Genomic DNA, 20,681 nt, shown 5'->3' on the forward strand with positions numbered 1-20,681 from the left:
TCGCAGACAAACATGCACATGCTTGACATGCCAGACATGCCAGCGTTTGTAGCCAAAGATGCTAATGTTTTCGGCAAAACTTAAATGAGGGATGACTTAGCTTTGTGTCATTATTCATAAATGCTGTTTCTTTATATTCGTTTCTGTTGTACTGCAGGATGTGCAGTTGCATCCTTTACGTATCACCATGACAGTATGGAGGACCTCTTTTGGACCTTCTTCACCGTGTGTGAGCAAGCGGTTCTGCTTGGTAGAACCAAGGACTCACCTGGCACTTGATTCCTGCATTGCTGCAGGCGCAGGTCTCAGGCTCACAGAAGACTCTGCAATCACAGCCGCAGTCCTCCCGGGACATTCGAATGGCCCGAAGTTCATGCTTCTCCTCTACGTCGATTTTCTTGACGCCCGAGGAGCGGAGCAGGGCCCGCCTCTTTTTGGTGGTGAGTGGCTGCAGGAAGAAGTACTCGTCCACTTCCGTGTTGTCCAGGTCGATGTCGTCGTCGGAGATGTCCTCCGCCGTCAGCGTGTTGGCCTCCTCGGACTCGACTGTGCCGTTCTTGGTCAACTTCAAAAAGAAAACCCAATCATCTTGGATGGTATGATGCATGATTATATTTGTATTATCATACTAGTAGCTTTCATTATAAGACAAATACAAGCAATCTCCATCCAAAGCGTATCTCAGCTTCTATTGTTTATTCATAAGTCAAGTGCAGATATTTTCTTCTATCTTCGATGTGCTTTGGCCTCTTGTCCTCACAAGTCAAATACAAATACAAGGCAGAAGAAGCATTGTACTTGTGAATGTAGTATTCTACATTGGCCACTAGGTGTCGGTGTTGGATGAGACAGGCACGAAACCCCTCACTAAGGTTTCCTAGGGAACACATTTACTGTGACACTGCTGAAGCAGGAGTTTTATTTACGTCTTACATGAATTATTTACTCTTATTCTGCCTACTGTATTGGCTAATACCAGTGGAAAGACACTTCAAGAAAAATACAAGGAACTGCTGATGTGTGAGTCTGTTATCTTATTTATGTCGAACGTCATGTCATGTCATGTCTACTATGTTGGGTCATAGGAGTGGAAAGGTGATCATAGGGGTGTTATTTCATGTCTAGAGGGCTCTAGTAATGTTAAAAAGTGTATTTAGAAGATCGTAAACAGTGTTTTTATGCCATAACTACGTAAATATTCCATTTATTAATACTGAATCCTACTAGCGTGGTCGGGTGTGGAACCAATTAACCGCCATAAACGAGGGACGGCTGTTCTTTGTTTGGCTGTACGAAAACCAAGACAGTGTACAAAAGATTTTTGTCAATGAAAAATGAAATAGTAGGAAAGCGAAGGTTCGGGCGCGCATGGGTTCAGGCGAGGGTACCTTGAGCTTGATGGAGTTGAGTTTCTCCTCCTTGAGGTGGTCTCTCAGCATGTCTCTGTGGAGCCTCTCCTGCTCCATGGCAAACTCCCCCAGCGAGTACTGCTTGACCCAGCTGTGCCTGTTGGACATGCCCAGCGTGCTGCCCCCCTGGCTGGGCACGCTGGTGAAGCCCTGGCGCCGGCTGAAGTAGTACACCGTGACCTTCTCAAAGTGCACCCGCCGCGTGCACACACGCTTCTCCCGCTTCAGGATGGAGCCGGCTGCAGAGGAGGAAGTCAGGTTACACGGTGTCCTCTCCATCTTGACACACGTTTGGACCAAACTCCATCTTTGAATGCACTTTTTCAATCTTTTCACTTTGAAAGCCCGTCTCACATCTGTCATGTCACGTGACACGCATTAGCTGGAATAAAAGCACGTCAGGATATTTCATCGTGCATTTCTGTCTTATATCTACTTTTCTTGTTTACTTGTACTTGCGGGCCGTAAACAATTTTGGACACTTTTTGACATGACAGGCTGAAACATTGTGGACTGCAACATTCATGTGGAATTGGTGATGAATAACAGCATACTGTACGCAAACAGGCGTAAATGATGGATGTTAACCAAAAAACACTAACCGGGCGTAATCCACTGTACGCTACTTCAAATGATCAAACTCATCTGGCAGCAAAAAATCAAATGTGTTGAACGAAATTAAAGGCTACAAGAACATTTTTTTTGCTTACAGTCGTCCCTCGTTAATGGCGGTTAATTGGTTACATTAACAATTAAGGAATGGAATATTTTCATACTTCATATTTACTACATATTTTCAGCTTCTAAATACAGTCGTCCCTCGCTACATCACACTTTTTCAAATATCCACGAATAAATGATCACCTTTTCGTGGTAAAATACAGCTTACAATTAGTAAAACAATACGCATATTTAAACTGTACTTATTCTTGGCCTAAATGAAGCATTTCCAAGCATAAAAATGTCTAAATGATCCAACTAAATGAAGTAAAATACAAATACAAGGTAGAAGAAGCATTGTAAATGTGAATGTAGTATTCTACATTGGCCACTAGGTGTCAGTGTTGGGTGAGACAGACACTAGACTCTTCACTAAGGTTCCCTTGGAAACGCATTTACTGTGACACTGCTTCAGCAGGAGTTTTATTTACATCTTATGTGGCTTATTTACTCTTATGTCTACTATAATGGCTAACAGGAGTGTAAAGGTGACAATAGGGGTGTTATTTCATGTCTAGAGGGCTCTAATAATGTTAAAAACCATACTTAGAAGGTCATAAACAGATACATCTTATTTTTCTTATTATGTCTACTATATTGGGTAATAGGAGCGTAAAGGTGACTATGGGGTGCTATTTCATGTCTACAGGGCTCTAATCATGTTAAAAAGCATATTTAGAAGGTTGTAAACAAGTTTTCTCTGCCATAATTGAAGATATTCAATTTATTTTGTTTAATCCCACTTTGCGGAAATGTACTGTACTTACTGCGGTTGGGTATGTAACCAAATAACCACCATAAACGAGGGATTACTCTACATTTTTTAACATTATTAGAGCCCTCTAGATATGAAATAACACCCCGATAGTCACCTTTACCCTCCTATTAGCCAATATAGTAGACATAATAAAAGAAAGAGACATAAATAAGATAACATGTTTCGCTTTTTGAGTTTGCTGTGAGTGTATTTCATCCCGCATTGGAATAGTAAGTAGAGGCAGTAAGGTGCAAAGGTATTCTTGGGGACGGGGGCGATGGGTACATGCACAGCAGCATGAGTGTGGTGCACGGCCAGATGAAGCGCCATCATGTCTTATGTGCTGTGCCGGCGTGCTGATGCTTTTTTCCTCATGAAGGAAGGAAGCAGGCTGCCTTTCTCTCTCAGCACGGCCTCTCCTGTGCATGGCTAGGACCGGCCATGCATGCCGGCCGTCAAACATTCCTTCGTGCACGTGAATGACACTCACGGGTGAAAGGACCAGAGGCAGATGGGTTAATGCTGTCGCTGCTATTCCCGCTCTCGCTGCAGGATACTTCATCATCAGACTCCCTTAAGGAGGAGCACGGGGAGGAGGCGGCTTCCACCTCCTCGAATTTCCTTTTCAGTATTCCGCTCATGGCCTTGACACATCTGCACCTGGAACACAAAGACACAGCCGGGGCCATGCATTATTTCATATCCACTTTAGGGGCCTCCATAATCCTACACACACTCAATTAGCAGCACACACACACACACACACACACACACACACACACACACACACACACACACAGGGCTCGTCTCTCCCTGACGCTCCCCCGGCAATTCATCAGCTTGCACAAAGGAACCTCCATGGCAGCCGAAGCTGCTAATTACATCCTACACGTACAGGAAGTTCATTTCATTCTTCTACTGAGACAATGATCATGTTGCATTTTAGAACGGTCCATGCCATGTCATACCATCATCTATCATATCATCATGCCATCATATCATATCATCGTACCATCATATCACCATATCATACTATCATGTCATATCATCATACCATCATACCATCATATCATACCATCATATCATATCATCCTACCATCATATATCATTATATCATACCATCATATCATATCATACCATCATGTCATCATATATCATACCATCATATCATCATACCATCATGTCATCATATATCATACCATCATATCATACCATCATATATCATACCATCATATCATCATATATCATACCATCATATCACCATACATCATATGTCATACCATCATATATCATACCATCATATACTGTATCATACCATCATATCATCATACCATCATATCATCATACCATCATATATCATACCATCATATCACCATACCATTATACCATCATATCATACCATCATATATCATACCATCATATCATCATATATCACACCATCATATATCATACCATCATATCACCATACATCATATGTCATACCATCATATCATCATACCATCATATCATCATATATCATATCATACCATCATATATCATACCATCATATATCATATCATCATACCATCATATCATCATATATCATATCATACCATCATATATCATACCATATATCATATCATATCATACCATCATATATCATACCATATATCATATCATCATATATCATATCATCATATCTCATACCATAATATCATCATATATCATATCGTCATATCATATCATATCATATATCATACCATCATACCATCATATATCATACCATCATATCATTATATATCATACCATATCATCATATATAATGCCATCATATCATCATATCATATCATCAAAGATGATATGCTCACTGCAAGACATTTATAAAACTAGAGTCCTACGCAGAACACACAACCTCATCAAGGACAGCACACATCCACAACACTCATTATTCACACTCCTACCGTCAGGCAGACGCTACAGGAGTTTGAAGTCCAGGACCACAAGGCTGGCAAACAGCTTTTACCCACAGGCCATCAGGCTTCTCAACGAAGCACTCACACACGCCGCACGCAACACACTCACACACTCATAGCACTTTATTTATTTATTTATTTATTTGTATTATTTATCTGTATTAATGTCTCTTCTGTTGTTGTTGCTTAATTTATTGGTATTTATGTTTCTTATGTTCTTATTCTTTCTTGTGTTTTCTTTCTTTTCTTGGGAGAATGAACAGAATAAGAATTTCATTGCATAGCAGAACCACCAGTTTTACTGTGCATATGACAATAAAACTCTTGAATCTCTTGAATCTTGAATCATCATACCATCATATATCATACCATCATATCATCATACCATCATATATCATACCATCATATATCATACCATCATATCATCATACCATCATATATCATACCATCATATCATCATATATCATACCATCATATCATCATACCATCATATATCATACCATCATATGTCATACCATCATACCATCATATATCATACCATCATATATCATACCATCATATGTCATACCATCATATATCATACCATCATATCATCATATATCATACCATCATATCACCATACCATCATATCATACCATCATAGCATCATATATCATAGCATCATATATCATACCATCATATCACCATACCATCATATCATACCATCATAGCATCATACCATCATATCATCATATATCATACCATCATATCATCATATATCATACCATCATATCATCATACCATCATATGTCATACCATCATATATCATACCATCATATATCATACCATCATATCATCAAATATCACACCATCATATATCATACCATCATATATCATATCATATATCATACCATCATATCATCATACCATCATATATCATACCATCATATCATCATATATCATACCATCATATATCATACCATCATATGTCATACCATATATCACCATATATCATACCATCATATATCATATCATCATATATCATACCATCATATCATCATACCATCATATATCATACCATCATATATCATACCATCATATCACCATACCATCATATGTCATACCATCATATCATCATATATCATACCATCATATCATCATACCATCATATGTCATACCATCATATATCATACCATCATATCATCATACCATCATACCATCATATACCATACCATCATATATCATACCATCATATATCATACCATCATATCATCAAATATCACACCATCATATATCATACCATCATATATCATACCATCATATGTCATACCATCATATCATCATATATCATACCATCATATATCATACCATCATATCATCATATATCATACCATCATATCACCATACCATCATATATCATACCATCATATATCATACCATCATATCATCATACCATCATATACCATACCATCATATATCATACCATCATATCACCATATATCATACCATCATATATCATACCATCATATCACCATACCATCTTATGTCATACCATCATATCATCACATATCATACCATCATATCATCATACCATCATATGTCATACCATCATATATCATACCATCATATCATCATACCATCATACCATCATATACCATACCATCATATATATCATACCATCATATCACCATATATCATACCATCATATATCATACCATCATATCATCAAATATCACACCATCATATATCATACCATCATATATCATACCATCATATCATCATACCATCATACCATCATATATCATACCATCATATCACCATACCATCATATGTCATACCATCATATATCATACCATCATATATCATACCATCATATCATCATACCATCATACCACCATATATCATACCATCATATATCATACCATCATATCACCATACCATCATATGTCATACCATCATATCATCATATATCATACCATCATATCATCATATATCATACCATCATATCATCATACCATCATATGTCATACCATCATATATCATACCATCATATCATCATACCATCATACCATCATATACCATACCATCATATATCATACCATCATATCACCATATATCATACCATCATATATCATACCATCATATCATCAAATAGCACACCATCATATATCATACCATCATATATCATACCATCATATCATCATATATCATACCATCATATCATCATACCATCATATATCATACCATCATATATCATACCATCATATCATCATATATCATACCATCATATCACCATACCATCATGTCATAGCATCATATCATCATATATCATACCATCATATCATCATACATCACACCATCATATATCATACCATCATATATCATATCATCATATATCATACCATCATATGTCATACCATCATATATCATACCATCATATCATAATATATCATATCATCATATATCATACCATCATATCATCATATATCATACCATCATATATCATACCATCATATCATATATCACACCATCATATATCATACCATCATATCATCATATATCATACCATCATATATCATACCATCATATCATCATATATCATACCATCATATCATCATACCATCATATATCATACCATCATATATCATATCATCATATCATCATATATCATACCATCATATATCATACCATCATATCATCATACCATCATATATCATATCATCATATATCATACCATCATATCATCATACCATCATATATCATACCATCATATCTCATACCATCATATCATCATACCATCATACCATCATATATCATACCATCATATCATCATATATCATACCATCATATATCATACCATCATATGTCATACCATATATCACCATATATCATACCATCATATATCATATTATCATATATCATACCATCATATCATCATACCATCATATATCATACCATCATATCATCATATATCATACCATCATATCATCATACCATCATATGTCATACCATCATATCATCATATATCATACCATCATATATCATACCATCATATCATCATATATCATACCATCATATCATCATACCATCATATGTCATACCATCATATCATCATATATCATACCATCATATATCATACCATCATATATCATACCATCATATGTCATACCATATATCACCATATATCATACCATCATATATCATATTATCATATATCACACCATCATATCATCATATATCACACCATCATATATCATACCATCATATATCATACCATCATATATCACACCATCATATCATCATATATCATACCATCATATATCATACCATCATATCACCATATATCATACCATCATATATCATATCATCATATATCATGCATGACAATAGCATACACTGTATACTGTAGTAGTGGTGTGCAAAGGTCTTTGGCCATCATTCATGTAAAACAGTACAGATAGTACATATAGTATAGTACATATAGTACATACAGTATAGTACATATAGTACATGCAGTATAGTACATATATTACATACAGTATAGTACATACAATAGTACGTACAGTACATATAATAGTACATATGGTACATACAGTAGTCACACTGGAGACTTTCCCTATCAGTGTCTTCATGCATTGCCTGCATGCATGTTATTCACACTTGAACAATACACAAGCATCCAGCTAGGTGGCAGCACTGATCCAACTAATCAGCAGGCTGCCTGTTGACGCCAGTAGAAGTACACAGTAGGAGGAATACACAGTACGACTAGTACACAGTAGAGAGTAGTAGACAGTAGAAGTAGTACAGAGTAAGAGAAGTACACAGTAGTAGAAGTACACAGTAGGAGTAGTACACAGTAGAAGTAGTACACAGTAGGAGAAGTACACAGTAGAAGTATTACACAGTAGGAGTAGTAGACAGTAGAAGTAGTACAGCGTAGGAGTAGTATACAGTAGAAGTGGTACAGAGTGGGAGCAGTACAGCGTGGTAGAAGTACACAGTAGGAGTAGTACAGAGGAAGACTGGTGTGCAGGGCTGACAGAGGATGAGTCATGGAGAAGTTAGTGAGAGAAAAGGAGAATGAACGAGTGAATGAATGAATGAAAGAAACGTAGAAAGATTGGCGTGTGAATCATTTGTTGTGTGGTTTAGTGTCAGTGTTCCAAATGGACGTGTAAACATCGCTTGGAAATAGTCTGAAGTTGTCGCACACGTTATCTCAGCTGACTTTATTCTCATCATCAGGTGCTTGTATGCAGAAACCACCGCTGCTTTCTTGTCTTGCACTGATTGGCAGCTTGGGGAAGAGTAAAGCATCGTCTATCTGTCAGAGCAGCTTGTGGGGGAGTTCCATTCATCCATCCGGGCTCTGCTATCCACTCATTCCACATGCAAATGCTTCCTGCGAGACATCACGCCTGACAGGAGAACAGGAGCAGATAGGAGAACCTCCACTGCCACAAAGACACAAAGACAGACGAAGGGATCATCATTCCCTGAGGGTTAGCAATTTTTCTTTCTTTTTTTAGGACTGCGGAAGTGAGAGAGAGGGAGTTCAGTGCTGGGTTGGGTGGACATCATCCAACACCAACGGATGGATGCATGGATACAATGTCTTAGCGAGGACTGCATCTCTAATTAGCATCACCCTCACTAGCACAAGACCTACAGATGATATGGATGGATGGATGAATGCATGCATGCATGGATGGATGCATGGATGACAAATGGATGGTGGATGCATGGATGATGAATGAATGGATGGATGACGGATGGATGTGTGGAAGTATGGATGGATGGATGGATGGATGACAGATGAATGGATGGATGAATGTATGCATGGATGAATGTGTGCATGGATGAATGTATGCATGGATGGATGGATTCATGATGTGTGTGTGGAAGTATGGATGGATGGATGACAGATGAATGGATGGATGAATGTATGCATGGATGAATGTGTGCATGGATGAATGTATGCATGGATGGATGGATTCATGATGTGTGTGTGTGTGTGTGTGTGTGTGTGTGTGTTGTCTGTGTGCTGATGCTGCATGAGGCTGTGATGGTAAAAGTGGTTTCCATGGAGATTCCAACTACTGTGCTCCCATGTGACAACAAATAGCACATCAAGTCCCTCATTAGAAGAAAACCAAGGCAAATATAAAACTATTCTATCATAATACACGCGTCATCATGTAGGATAGCATAGATAAGATAGCATGCATAGGATGGATAGATAGGGTAGGATAGATAAGATAGGATGAATAGGATGGATAGACAGGGTAGGATAGATAAGATAGGATGGATAGATAGGGTAGGATAGATAAGATAGGATGGATAGATAGGGTAGGATAGATAAGATAGGATGGATAGATAGGGTAGGATAGATAAGATAGGATGGATAGACAGGGTAGGATAGATAAGATAGGATGGATAGATAGGGTAGGATAGATAAGATAGGATGGATAGGATGGATAGACAGGGTAGGATAGATAAGATAGGATGGATAGATAGGGTAGGATAGATAAGAAAGGATGGATAGGATGGATAGACAGGGTAGGATAGATAAGATAGGATGGATAGATAGGGTAGGATAGATAAGAAAGGATGGATAGGATGGATAGACAGGGTAGGATAGATAAGAAAGGATGGATAGACGGGGTAGGATAGATAAGAAAGGATGGATAGGATGGATAGATAGGGTAGGATAGATAAGAAAGGATGGATAGGATGGATAGATAGGGTAGGATAGATAAGAAAGGATGGATAGGATGGATAGACAGGGTAGGATAGATAAGAAAGGATGGATAGATAGGGTTGGATAGATAAGATAGGATGGATAGACGGGGTAGGATAGATAAGAAAGGATGGATAGGATGGATAGACGGGGTAGGATAGATAAGAAAGGATGGAAAGGATGGATAGACAGGGTAGGATAGATAAGATAGGATGGATAGACGGGGTAGGATAGATAAGATAGGATGGATAGATAGGGTAGGATAGATAAGAAAGGATGGATAGGATGGATAGATAGGGTAGGATAGATAAGAAAGGATGGATAGGATGGATAGACAGGGTAGGATAGATAAGATAGGATGGATAGACGGGGTAGGATAGATAAGATAGGATGGATAGATAGGGTAGGATAGATAAGAAAGGATGGATAGGATGGATAGACAGGGTAGGATAGATAAGAAAGGATGGATAGATAGGGTAGGATAGATAAGAAAGGATGGATAGGATGGATAGACAGGGTAGGATAGATAAGAAAGGATGGATAGATAGGGTAGGATAGATAAGAAAGGATGGATAGGATGGAGATCCCAGAGAAAAACACTGCAGCATAAAAGTCCATGTGGTAAAAAGCCTGCAGGAAAGCAGCCTGTCTTATCCTGGAGTCCAATGCTTGCTCTAACACACAACTATCAAAAGCAGCAATCATGTGACAACATACAAACTAGCATGCAGCATCATGCCAGGACCCCCCCCCCCCCGGGAACGACTGACCTGCTTCCAGTGGCCGACTCCCGACTCCTTTCACCTTCCTCTCACAGCACGTTTAAAAAAGCAGCATGATGGATGAGGAGCATCCCATGTTGGTCTCACTCCACTGACTGCTAGTGACCCCCCCCAGGTTCATCATGGCCAAAACCAAAGGGGGGGTGTGTGGATACTTTATTAAGAAGATGACATCTTTCACACTTTCACCCCTCTTTGTCACAATGTCACTCTTTCCATCCGCACAAAGACTCATTAGCTGCTGCAAGGAAGCAAGGAAGGAGGCTGAATGGAGGCACCGCCAGCCTGACAAGTCACATGGTCACATGGTCACATGGGTGGCTTGTCTAGAACGAGTGAGCAATGCAGAGAGAGAGAGAAAGAGAGAGAGTGAAGCAGGCGTGCCTCCTCTCCTGCTGTCTGCAGATATTTTTACCAACAGGGGAGGGGGCAGTGGGGATGGGGGGCAGAGGTATGAAGCAGGAGGGGGTAATGTCAGGAAAATGGATGAGGAGGTGGATTTGGGAGAAATGGGAGGGGGGGAAAGAAAAGCGAGAGGAGGATTGGAACCATCCCAGCCCACAAATAATAATAATAATAATAATAATAATAATAATAATAATAATAATAATAATAATAATAATAATATTGATAATAATAGTAATAATAACAACAATAATAATAATAATAATAATAATAATAATAATAACAATAATAATAATAATAATAATAGTAATAATAACAACAATAATAATAATAATAATAATAATAATAATAATAATAATAATAATAATAATAATACCATCAACAACAACAACAACAATAATAACACTATCTCAAAATTCCTATGTACCAAACAATGCATAGGACACACCCAAATTCACACTTTAAATAATAACATATTAAAGAAAAAATGCGTTTGTTTTTTTTAAACTCGTAAAATTATGAGAAACAAAACAAAATAAAGTTGTCATTTTTGGCAAATGAGGTTGGGGAAAAAGTTAAATAGAATAACTTCAAAATAATATGGGAATAAAACTATAATAATATTATGGGAATAAAGTCAAAATATTAAGGGAATAAAGTCAAAATATTAAGGGAATAAAGTCATAATTCCCAAAAATAAAATTTACAAGAAAAAGTTGAAAGTTGGAAAATAAAAATAAATGAAATGGAAAAAAAGCTGTGATTTAATGAGCAAAAAGTCAAAATATTAAGAAAAAAAGGATTCTAATGAGAAAAAGAGTGGCAATTTTATGAGAATAACGTTGTAACATTATGAACGTAGAGAGAAAAAATGCGTTATTTTAAAAAAAGGTCAAATTATGAGAAAGAAAACATAATAAAGTTGTACTTTGGGAATAGTATATCAGGAATAATAAAGTTTTTGCACCTATATGACAAAGCCGACATGCACTTTTATCTTGAAATACTGTATATGTCGCTTCTTAGCAAATAAGGTGAGGGTTACTTCTTAGCATATTTAGCGTATCAGTGAAACACCTCTCAGAAGTTGTATCAACAATTCCAAAAATGTTATCACGCATGTTATTATCAAGTACTACATAGGACTACATACGATACTGTCAAAGTACAGTGGTGTGCCGACTCATGCTGGCCACAGTTTGACCCTGGAACGGACTATTCCTATGTCAACATGTGTATTCCACCCCATACTAAAGAATACACAAGCAGATGCTCGTTTCATGGATCGAGCCCTTCCTGCTGAGCGAGTCGAGGTGCCTGATGGGCTTGGGGTCAGGACGAATGTCACGTATGCTGTGTATATCCTTGCTGAGCTGCATTCCATTTGCCCACATAAAGTCCTGTGCTTCCTGTTACAGGAAAACTTCAAGCTTGCAGTCGGAAGAACATTAGCGTCGTTAAGGACAGTGATCAGTTTCCACTGTAATATATTACAGCAAAGGGACAAGCTGGAGGAATGCTTGACGATGGTGAACATGAGGCGTTTACGTTCATCACGTGCATGTTTAGTAAATGTAAAACAGCATCCCTTAAGGTTGCTGAGGTGCTTAATACAGCGTCTGTGATGGCATGGCGATTAAAAACCAATACCGCCTGTCATTATCTCTGCTTTAGCTCCGTCTGACTCCCGGTGGGGCTGGGTGTGTGTGTGTGTGTGTGTGTGTGTGTGGGGGTGGGGGTGGGAGCTCCTCAAGCAGCCGCTACAGCGCGCGGGTTTCATGCCAGGCAGGTAGCCAGCACCGGGCTTTTACTGCTTTTTTGTCAGCTAGGTGGGCACACGGCGGGCACACGGCGGGCACTCCGCGGGAGCACCGAGCTTCAACATCAACAGTAAAGTCACACAAAACAAAGACTATTGGAGGAAAGTCACTGCAGCTAAAGAAGCCAAACATCAACACACTTATTCTTCTTGTCATTCCCCTCCTTTTTTATCACGTCTAGTGACGCTTCACAATAGTACTGCGGGAAAGTGTGAAATCCACGCCTCATTGAACGCATCTGCTGATGCTTCCCAAGACAAACAACAACAAGGGAGTATAACGAGTGTCTTCTTTTTACATTCTTTTATTGAAAAGGAGAAATAGGACCACTTGGCTACCACGTTTCAACCAATACGGTACCGATACCCGCTACCTGGGAATCCATACCTGTACTCAGCGTTACTGATTTTTTAGTTATGTTTGTGTGTGTCTGTGCGGTAGTAAAGGTTAATGGACTACTTTAATTGAAGTTATTTAACACAATATATATAAAACAAACTTGGCCACCTCAAACACGACACATCACGATGCAGACAGCCAACACTCACTGAGACGTTTGGTGGAAAATGTAAATACAAACGCAACAGTGCAAAATTGTGTATGTTCACAGAAAGTCATTGCAAAAGAACTTTTTATTATTAAGGGAGAAAAAAAACAAAGCTACATGGCCCTGTTTGAAAAAGTGAAAAACATAACTGAGATGCTTTGACATCTATCAGTGTGGAAAAAGTTATAAAGCCATTTCTAAAGCTTTGGGACTCCAGCCAACCACAGTGAGAGCCATTATCCACAAATGGCGAAAACATGGAACAGTGGTGAACCTTGCCAGGAGTGGCCGGCCAACCAAAATGACCCCACGATCCGAGAGGTCACAAAAGACCCCACAAAAACATCCAAAGAGCCGCAGGCCTCACTTGCCTCAGTTAAGGTCAGTGTTCATGACTCCACCATAAGAAAGATGCTGGGCAAAAACGGCCTGCATGGCAGAGTTCCAAGACCAAAACCACTGCTGAACAAAAACAACATCTCAATTTTGCCAGAAAACATCACACACACCGCAGTCACATGGAGAGATACAGCCAAGACATAGACCCACTGGGGGGAACAAAAACACATCTCAGAGATAGTTAGCAAGTTAGCAAACAACACAGGTGGCGTTCTGATTCTCATTTAGACGCCTTACTTTCCCCTCAATCTCTTCATCTTACTGAGACATTTTGGACAATTCCAAGCATACCTGGCAACATGTGAAAATAAAGGACGCTTGAAAAGGGTAAATAAGGCAAAATGAGGAACATGAAAGCACCGTGGTGCTGTTTTATTATTGAAGCTTTTCAGTCTTTTCTCCTAAATGCTTTTTAAATATGCAGTTTGCAAAGGAGGCCATGCAGAGGAAGTGCGCTCAGATGATTTCCACGCAAAAACATTGGAATGTTTGATTAAAAACATTGGCATATTTGGCCAAAAATATCTGCAAAAACATTGGAATGTTTGGCTGGACGTGGCTACGCTACTCCGCTGTCGATAGTCTGTGATGTGCAGGAGCCCCGCCCACATGCGCCGAGGGTCTGAAGTGGAATAGTAGCCCTCCAGCTTCTGTCTGTACTGTCTTTTGGCCTCTCGTATGGACCTCCTCAGGTCATATCTGGCCTTTTTGTAGTCATCAGCGGTGCCCATGACAAATGCAGGTGACAAATGCAATCTCCTTCTCAATACAGATAAGACTAAAGAGATGATCATCGACCCAAGAACAAGGGAAAAGGAGCCGCATAGACCCCTGTTTATTGATGAGACTGAGGTGGAGAGGGTGAAAACCTTCAAGTTCCTTGGCACACACATCAGCGAGGACCTCACCTGGTCTCACAACACCCAACAAATGATGAAGAAGTCCCAAAGGAGACTGTACTTCCTGAGAAGACTGAGGAAATTTGGCATGTCCACCACAATCCTGAGTTGCTTCTACAGATGCACTATGGAAAGTGTCCTTACCGCCTCCATCACTGTTTGGTACGGTAACTGTACAACACGTGATAGGAAGGCACTCCAGCGGGTGATCAAGACCTCACAGAACATTGTTGGGGCAGCCCTCCCCTCACTGCAAGACATTTATAAATCTAGAGTCCTACGAAGAACACACAACCTCATCAAGGACAGCACACATCCACAACACTCATTATTCACACTCCTACCGTCAGGCAGACGCTACAGGAGTTTGAAGTCCAGGACCACAAGGCTGGCAAACAGCTTTTACCCACAGGCCATCAGGCTTCTCAACGAAGCACTCACACACGTCGCACGCAACACACACACACACACTCATAGCACTTTTATTTATTTATTTATTTATTTATTTATTTATTTATTTATTTATTTGTATTAATGTCTCTTCTGTTGTTGTTGCTTAATTTATTGGTATTTATGTTTCTTATGTTCTTATTCTTTCTTGTGTTTTCTTTCTTTTCTTGGGAGAATGAACAGAATAAGAATTTCATTGCATAGTATAACTGCTGTCTTACTGTGCATATGACAATAAAACTCTTGAATCTTGAATCTTGAATCAAAAACATTAACAAAAACATCTGCATCTTTGGCTAAACACCAAACATGGCGAGATTACACGTACTGTGCGAGTGGGCAAATCAAGTGCTCCTTTTTTCTCCTGCCTGTGACGTTAACGACCTGTCTTAACTTTCCTTGAACTCACTTGTAAACAAGCATTCACTATCTGAGGAAGACATTTTGCGTGCTAGTTGTACCAAATGCTCCGCGAAAAGGGGGGAAAAAAAAGGGTTTGCCAGAGACCTTCGTGGTGTCACACCGGCATGTGCCCGAATACAGTGCACCTTGTTGGGCCACAGCAGGTGGCTCCTCCCCCTCTACACTCTGGTTCTCCTGGTAGTGGTGATGCGGTAGTCGTAACGTCAAGATATGTGATTAGGACACATCAAGAAATCCTCATTTCTTCCAGTCCTTCTTACCGCCAGGTGTGCACAAACTATGCTTAAATCTTGTCGTCTAATCAATTTGTCCTCACACCGTCCCTGGAAGTCTGTCCGAGCGTGGGGACATGTTCCATCCTATGACGTAAGAAACAAACACTGAAGGGATGCCGTGCACTGGCTTGCCTGGCATGACCTACATTCCCATTCCACGTTCCAAAACCATGAAGACAGAAATGATCTGCCAGCAAGCTATGCATTCATAATGAGGTCATATGCAAAACACTTGGCTGGCACCAGCGTGGTGCATGAAAGGTGCATGACTGGGAAACATGAAGGTAATAATCAGCATCCAACCAAACAACAAGTCAATCAAATATGCAAAGCCTTTTAGGAATACAAACACATGCCTGCCGTTATTTTACACTGCAACCCGCCACCGCACATCCTCAACAAATGAGAGTTCAGCGAGCCAAAAGCACCGGGCTGTCATCCGACTATCTCGCGCAGCCCTTCAAGGAAAACACACTTTTTGGGGGGGGAATTTTGCCCATCATCCACAATCCTTTTTTAGACATGAACACACGTCTTTCTCTTTTGTGTGCCTTCTAAAGATGTAAAAACTGGTAGAAAGAGGCAGCTAATTAAGGCATGGAATGGGACACACCTCCAAAAAGCCCCCCCAAGGTTTCATGGTTTGTGAGCGTGTAGTAGCAGGCACATTCATGATGATCTTTCCACCATGAACAACATAAACATGCAAAAACAAAACATTTCTAGCTGTATTTGATTTTTTGGAATAAAATATATTATTACCCATATTATTACTCATATTTCCAAAACTGAATAAAATGTGTTATTTAAAAATGTATTTTTGCTTGGGGGGCCCCTGCCTTCAGGCATCAGGGAGGGAAGTTTACACCATCTGTGTACGAGCACACACCCACACTAGATGGCAGCCGTTACACTTGGCGACTATTCAGCTCCACCTTCTTGACTTAAACCGGAGGCCCCCGTCCCGTGGAACATTGGACTGCTTTGGCACAACAAGAAAACTGGAAAAACCCCACAAAAACCCCCAAAAGTGATGATACCCCTGCTATTTCTAGTTCTAAACATATTTCTGTTTTTTGCAAACTTTTCATCTCCCACAGCGTCCATGAAAACGACATGCACATCCATCATGGCCGATTATGCAAATTAGACGATGACATCATCTCCCCCGCTGCAAATAGGTAAAAAATAAATAATAATAATAATAAAGTTTAAGATAGTTTAATGGTTTTTAAATGGTAATCTGAGTGACTATTGGACAAAAATCAATGTCAACAAAGTGGGGTGCACTACTTGGCAGTAAGCAGCAGGGGCGCTGTTGAGTCATTCCATGAAGGTTCCTTTATGACCAAAGATTTTTTTTAGACTGAATTTATGTAACTGATGTTACTGCGTTTCAATTTTATGATTTTTTTTCAAATTATGCAAAAAAAATGTTCAAATAAAATTGAAAAAGAAAAATGTGTGTGCGTTAAACTAGGGTGTTTTAAAAGTCGCATTAAAGATATTCAATGTAAAAAAAAATCAGTGCAAAAAAAATTCTCTGCAAATTATTTTGATGTTTCATTTGATGGAGGATTGAAATAATCTGAGGTTCGCAATATTACAAGAATAAAGTCCTACATTTACAAGAAAAAAAGTCCCTTTGATAAATATGAAACAATGACACGTAACATTACCACTTTATTCTCGTAATCCTACGACTTAAATAGAGAACTTTATTCTCGTAAATCTATAACTTTTTCTCATAAATTTACGACTTAAATGTACGACTTTATTACTTTTTTCTCATAAATGTACGACTTTATTCTCATAATATTACGACTTTTTTCTCATAAATTTAAGCCTTTAATCTCGTAATTTTATGACTTAAATGTACAACTTTATTCTCGTAAATTTACAACTTTTTTCTTCTAAATTTCTGTCTTTTATTCTCATAAATTTGCGACTTTATTCTAATAAATTTATGACTTAAATGTATGACTTTATTCTCGTAAATTTATGACTTTTCTCGTTAATGTACGACTTTGTTGTCATACTATTACGACTTTTTTCTTGTAAATTTCCGCCTTTTATTTTTGTACATTTCTGACTTTATTCTTGTAAATGTATGACTTTTTCTCTCGTAAGTGTACAACTTTATTCTCCTAAATTTACAACCTTTCTTCTCGTAAATGTACACCTTTATACTTGTAAATTTACAACTTAAATGTATGACTCTATTCTCGTAAATGTACAACGTTCTTTTCCGACTTTATTCTCGTGAATTTAGGACTTTTTTTCTCGTAAGCGTCCAACTTTATTCTCGGAAATTTATGACTTCATTCTTGTAGATTTATGACTTTTTTCCACATAAGTGTACAACGTTATTCTCCTAAATTTCTTACTTTATTCTTGTAAATTTATGCCTTTTTTTCTCGTAAATGTACGACTTTTTTCTCATACATTTGTGACTTATATGTACGACTTTATTCTTGTAAAGGTACAACTTTTTAAATCGTAAATTTACGGTTTTATTCTCGTAATTCATCGCAGATGTTTTTTTTCTCAACACTCAGGATAAGTGGCATAGAAGACGGACGGACGGACGGACGGCCCCAATACTTCGTCGTAGTTTCAAAACTCACACATACACCATTTTTTGTAAGACCCGTATCATGTGACTAAGCACGTTACGCCTGATTGGCTGGCGTGAGACGCAATCGATAGATTGCGTCTTAATTCCCAGTAAGCGTTAACGTCAACTTTGCAACATGAAATTGATATGCATTGAATTTTATGAAGTGAATTTTAAAACAGTGTTTGAACAAAGTGAACCTTTTAAACTGGATTTGAATCGAGTGAATTTCAAAACACGCATTTTGCTGACAATTTTTTTATTTATTGAAATGGGAAAAAAAATGAATTCACAAAATTAAAATACAAAAAAATCAAGTTATATTAAATGAATAAAGAAACAATCATTCCCCACTAGTCTGCTGAAAAGAAACATAATAATATAATATATTCATAAACATTACAAATAATACTATTGTACTTTCAATTTAATATTTTTTTTTTAAATATATTTTTTATGCAATTATTTATTATTTTTAGGTTATTACCTATGACGCAATAATATATTATAGTCATAAATAACACTGTTGCATTTTTCATTTAACATTTTTATTTATAAAACACATTCTTTATGTAATTATTTCTTATTTTTAGGTTATTTACCGCTGAAAAAATATCACAAATGCTTTTGTTCTTTAAAAAAAAAAGTTTTATAATCACAAAAGACGCATATCCAGCCTGCGTCGGCGCTCATTCAGCACCTGCGTGGCGCTCGGCGGCCTTGGAGGAGGTCATGGAGAGGAAGCTCCATCGAGAGAGAGGGAGAGAGAGAGAACTAGAAGGTAGGGTCTCAGCTGGACTCCCCGGGGGGCACGGATGATTATACGGCAACAGATGATGCCCGTGGAGGACCACAACCCCCCCATCCCCCATACACTAATTGTATGTTTGCCACATCTACACGTTTATGCAAATGAGGCTTCACACGCTCTCTGTACATTTGCTGGCGCGCACTCGCCTCAGGCTGCAGACTCATCTGCTCCACACACATTCAAAGGAGGGGGTGGGGGGAGCCGTGTGCTGATGGTGGTAGTGGAGGGGTGGGCAGGGAGGGGGGCAGGCACACAGCTCAGCGCCAGTGGAGGAGCTGCAGCCTCCTTCCCGCAGCTACACAACACACATTCCTTCCCAATAAAGAAAACCACGCAGCGCAACAAAAGATGACTCCTGTACCTTTACAGGATCTGTCAGGCGTGTCCAAAGTGGGGGCGCTCTGTTCATGAGACGACAAGAGGGCTCACTCCGTTCATGCCGTTGTTCTATGTAACAAACGTGCCAAGGAGCTGAAAGCAGTGCACAGAGTGAATCCTCTTCCAGCCTGTTTGGAGGATGCACATGGCGATTTATTGATTGATTTATTATCCAGCTCATTTTCATAACGCCGAGTGCCCACGAGACACTTTTTGCTTGTCATGTTTTAATCTCGTGAGATCTTGTGACAACCCGAGCCCAAAGTGTGGCCCGGGGGGCCATTTGCAGCACGTGACTGTTTTTTCATCGGCCGT

At 38.8% G+C, this 20,681-nt stretch overlaps 1 protein-coding gene across 2 annotated transcripts in view; it reads right to left on the reverse strand.

The window, feature by feature from the left end:
• csrnp3 (cysteine-serine-rich nuclear protein 3) overlaps window positions 1-20,681 on the reverse strand; it is a 29,790-nt gene that overhangs the window by 3,362 nt on the left and 5,747 nt on the right. Inside the window, exons 1-4 of one of the 2 annotated variants that reach the window (XM_054787138.1) lie at window positions 11,331-11,632; window positions 3,377-3,546; window positions 1,389-1,648; window positions 269-565 (exon numbers count right to left, since the gene is read on the reverse strand). In XM_054787138.1, the coding sequence (XP_054643113.1) occupies window positions 269-565; window positions 1,389-1,648; window positions 3,377-3,527 (708 nt within the window). In that variant the 5' untranslated portion in view covers window positions 3,528-3,546; window positions 11,331-11,632. Of the gene's footprint in view, window positions 1-268; window positions 566-1,388; window positions 1,649-3,376; window positions 3,547-11,330; window positions 11,633-20,681 lie in introns of those variants that run through there. The other variant, XM_054787137.1, reaches the window with a different exon arrangement.

Source organism: Dunckerocampus dactyliophorus, chromosome 9, assembly GCF_027744805.1.
Source record: "Dunckerocampus dactyliophorus isolate RoL2022-P2 chromosome 9, RoL_Ddac_1.1, whole genome shotgun sequence".
NCBI lineage: Eukaryota > Metazoa > Chordata > Actinopteri > Syngnathiformes > Syngnathidae > Dunckerocampus > Dunckerocampus dactyliophorus.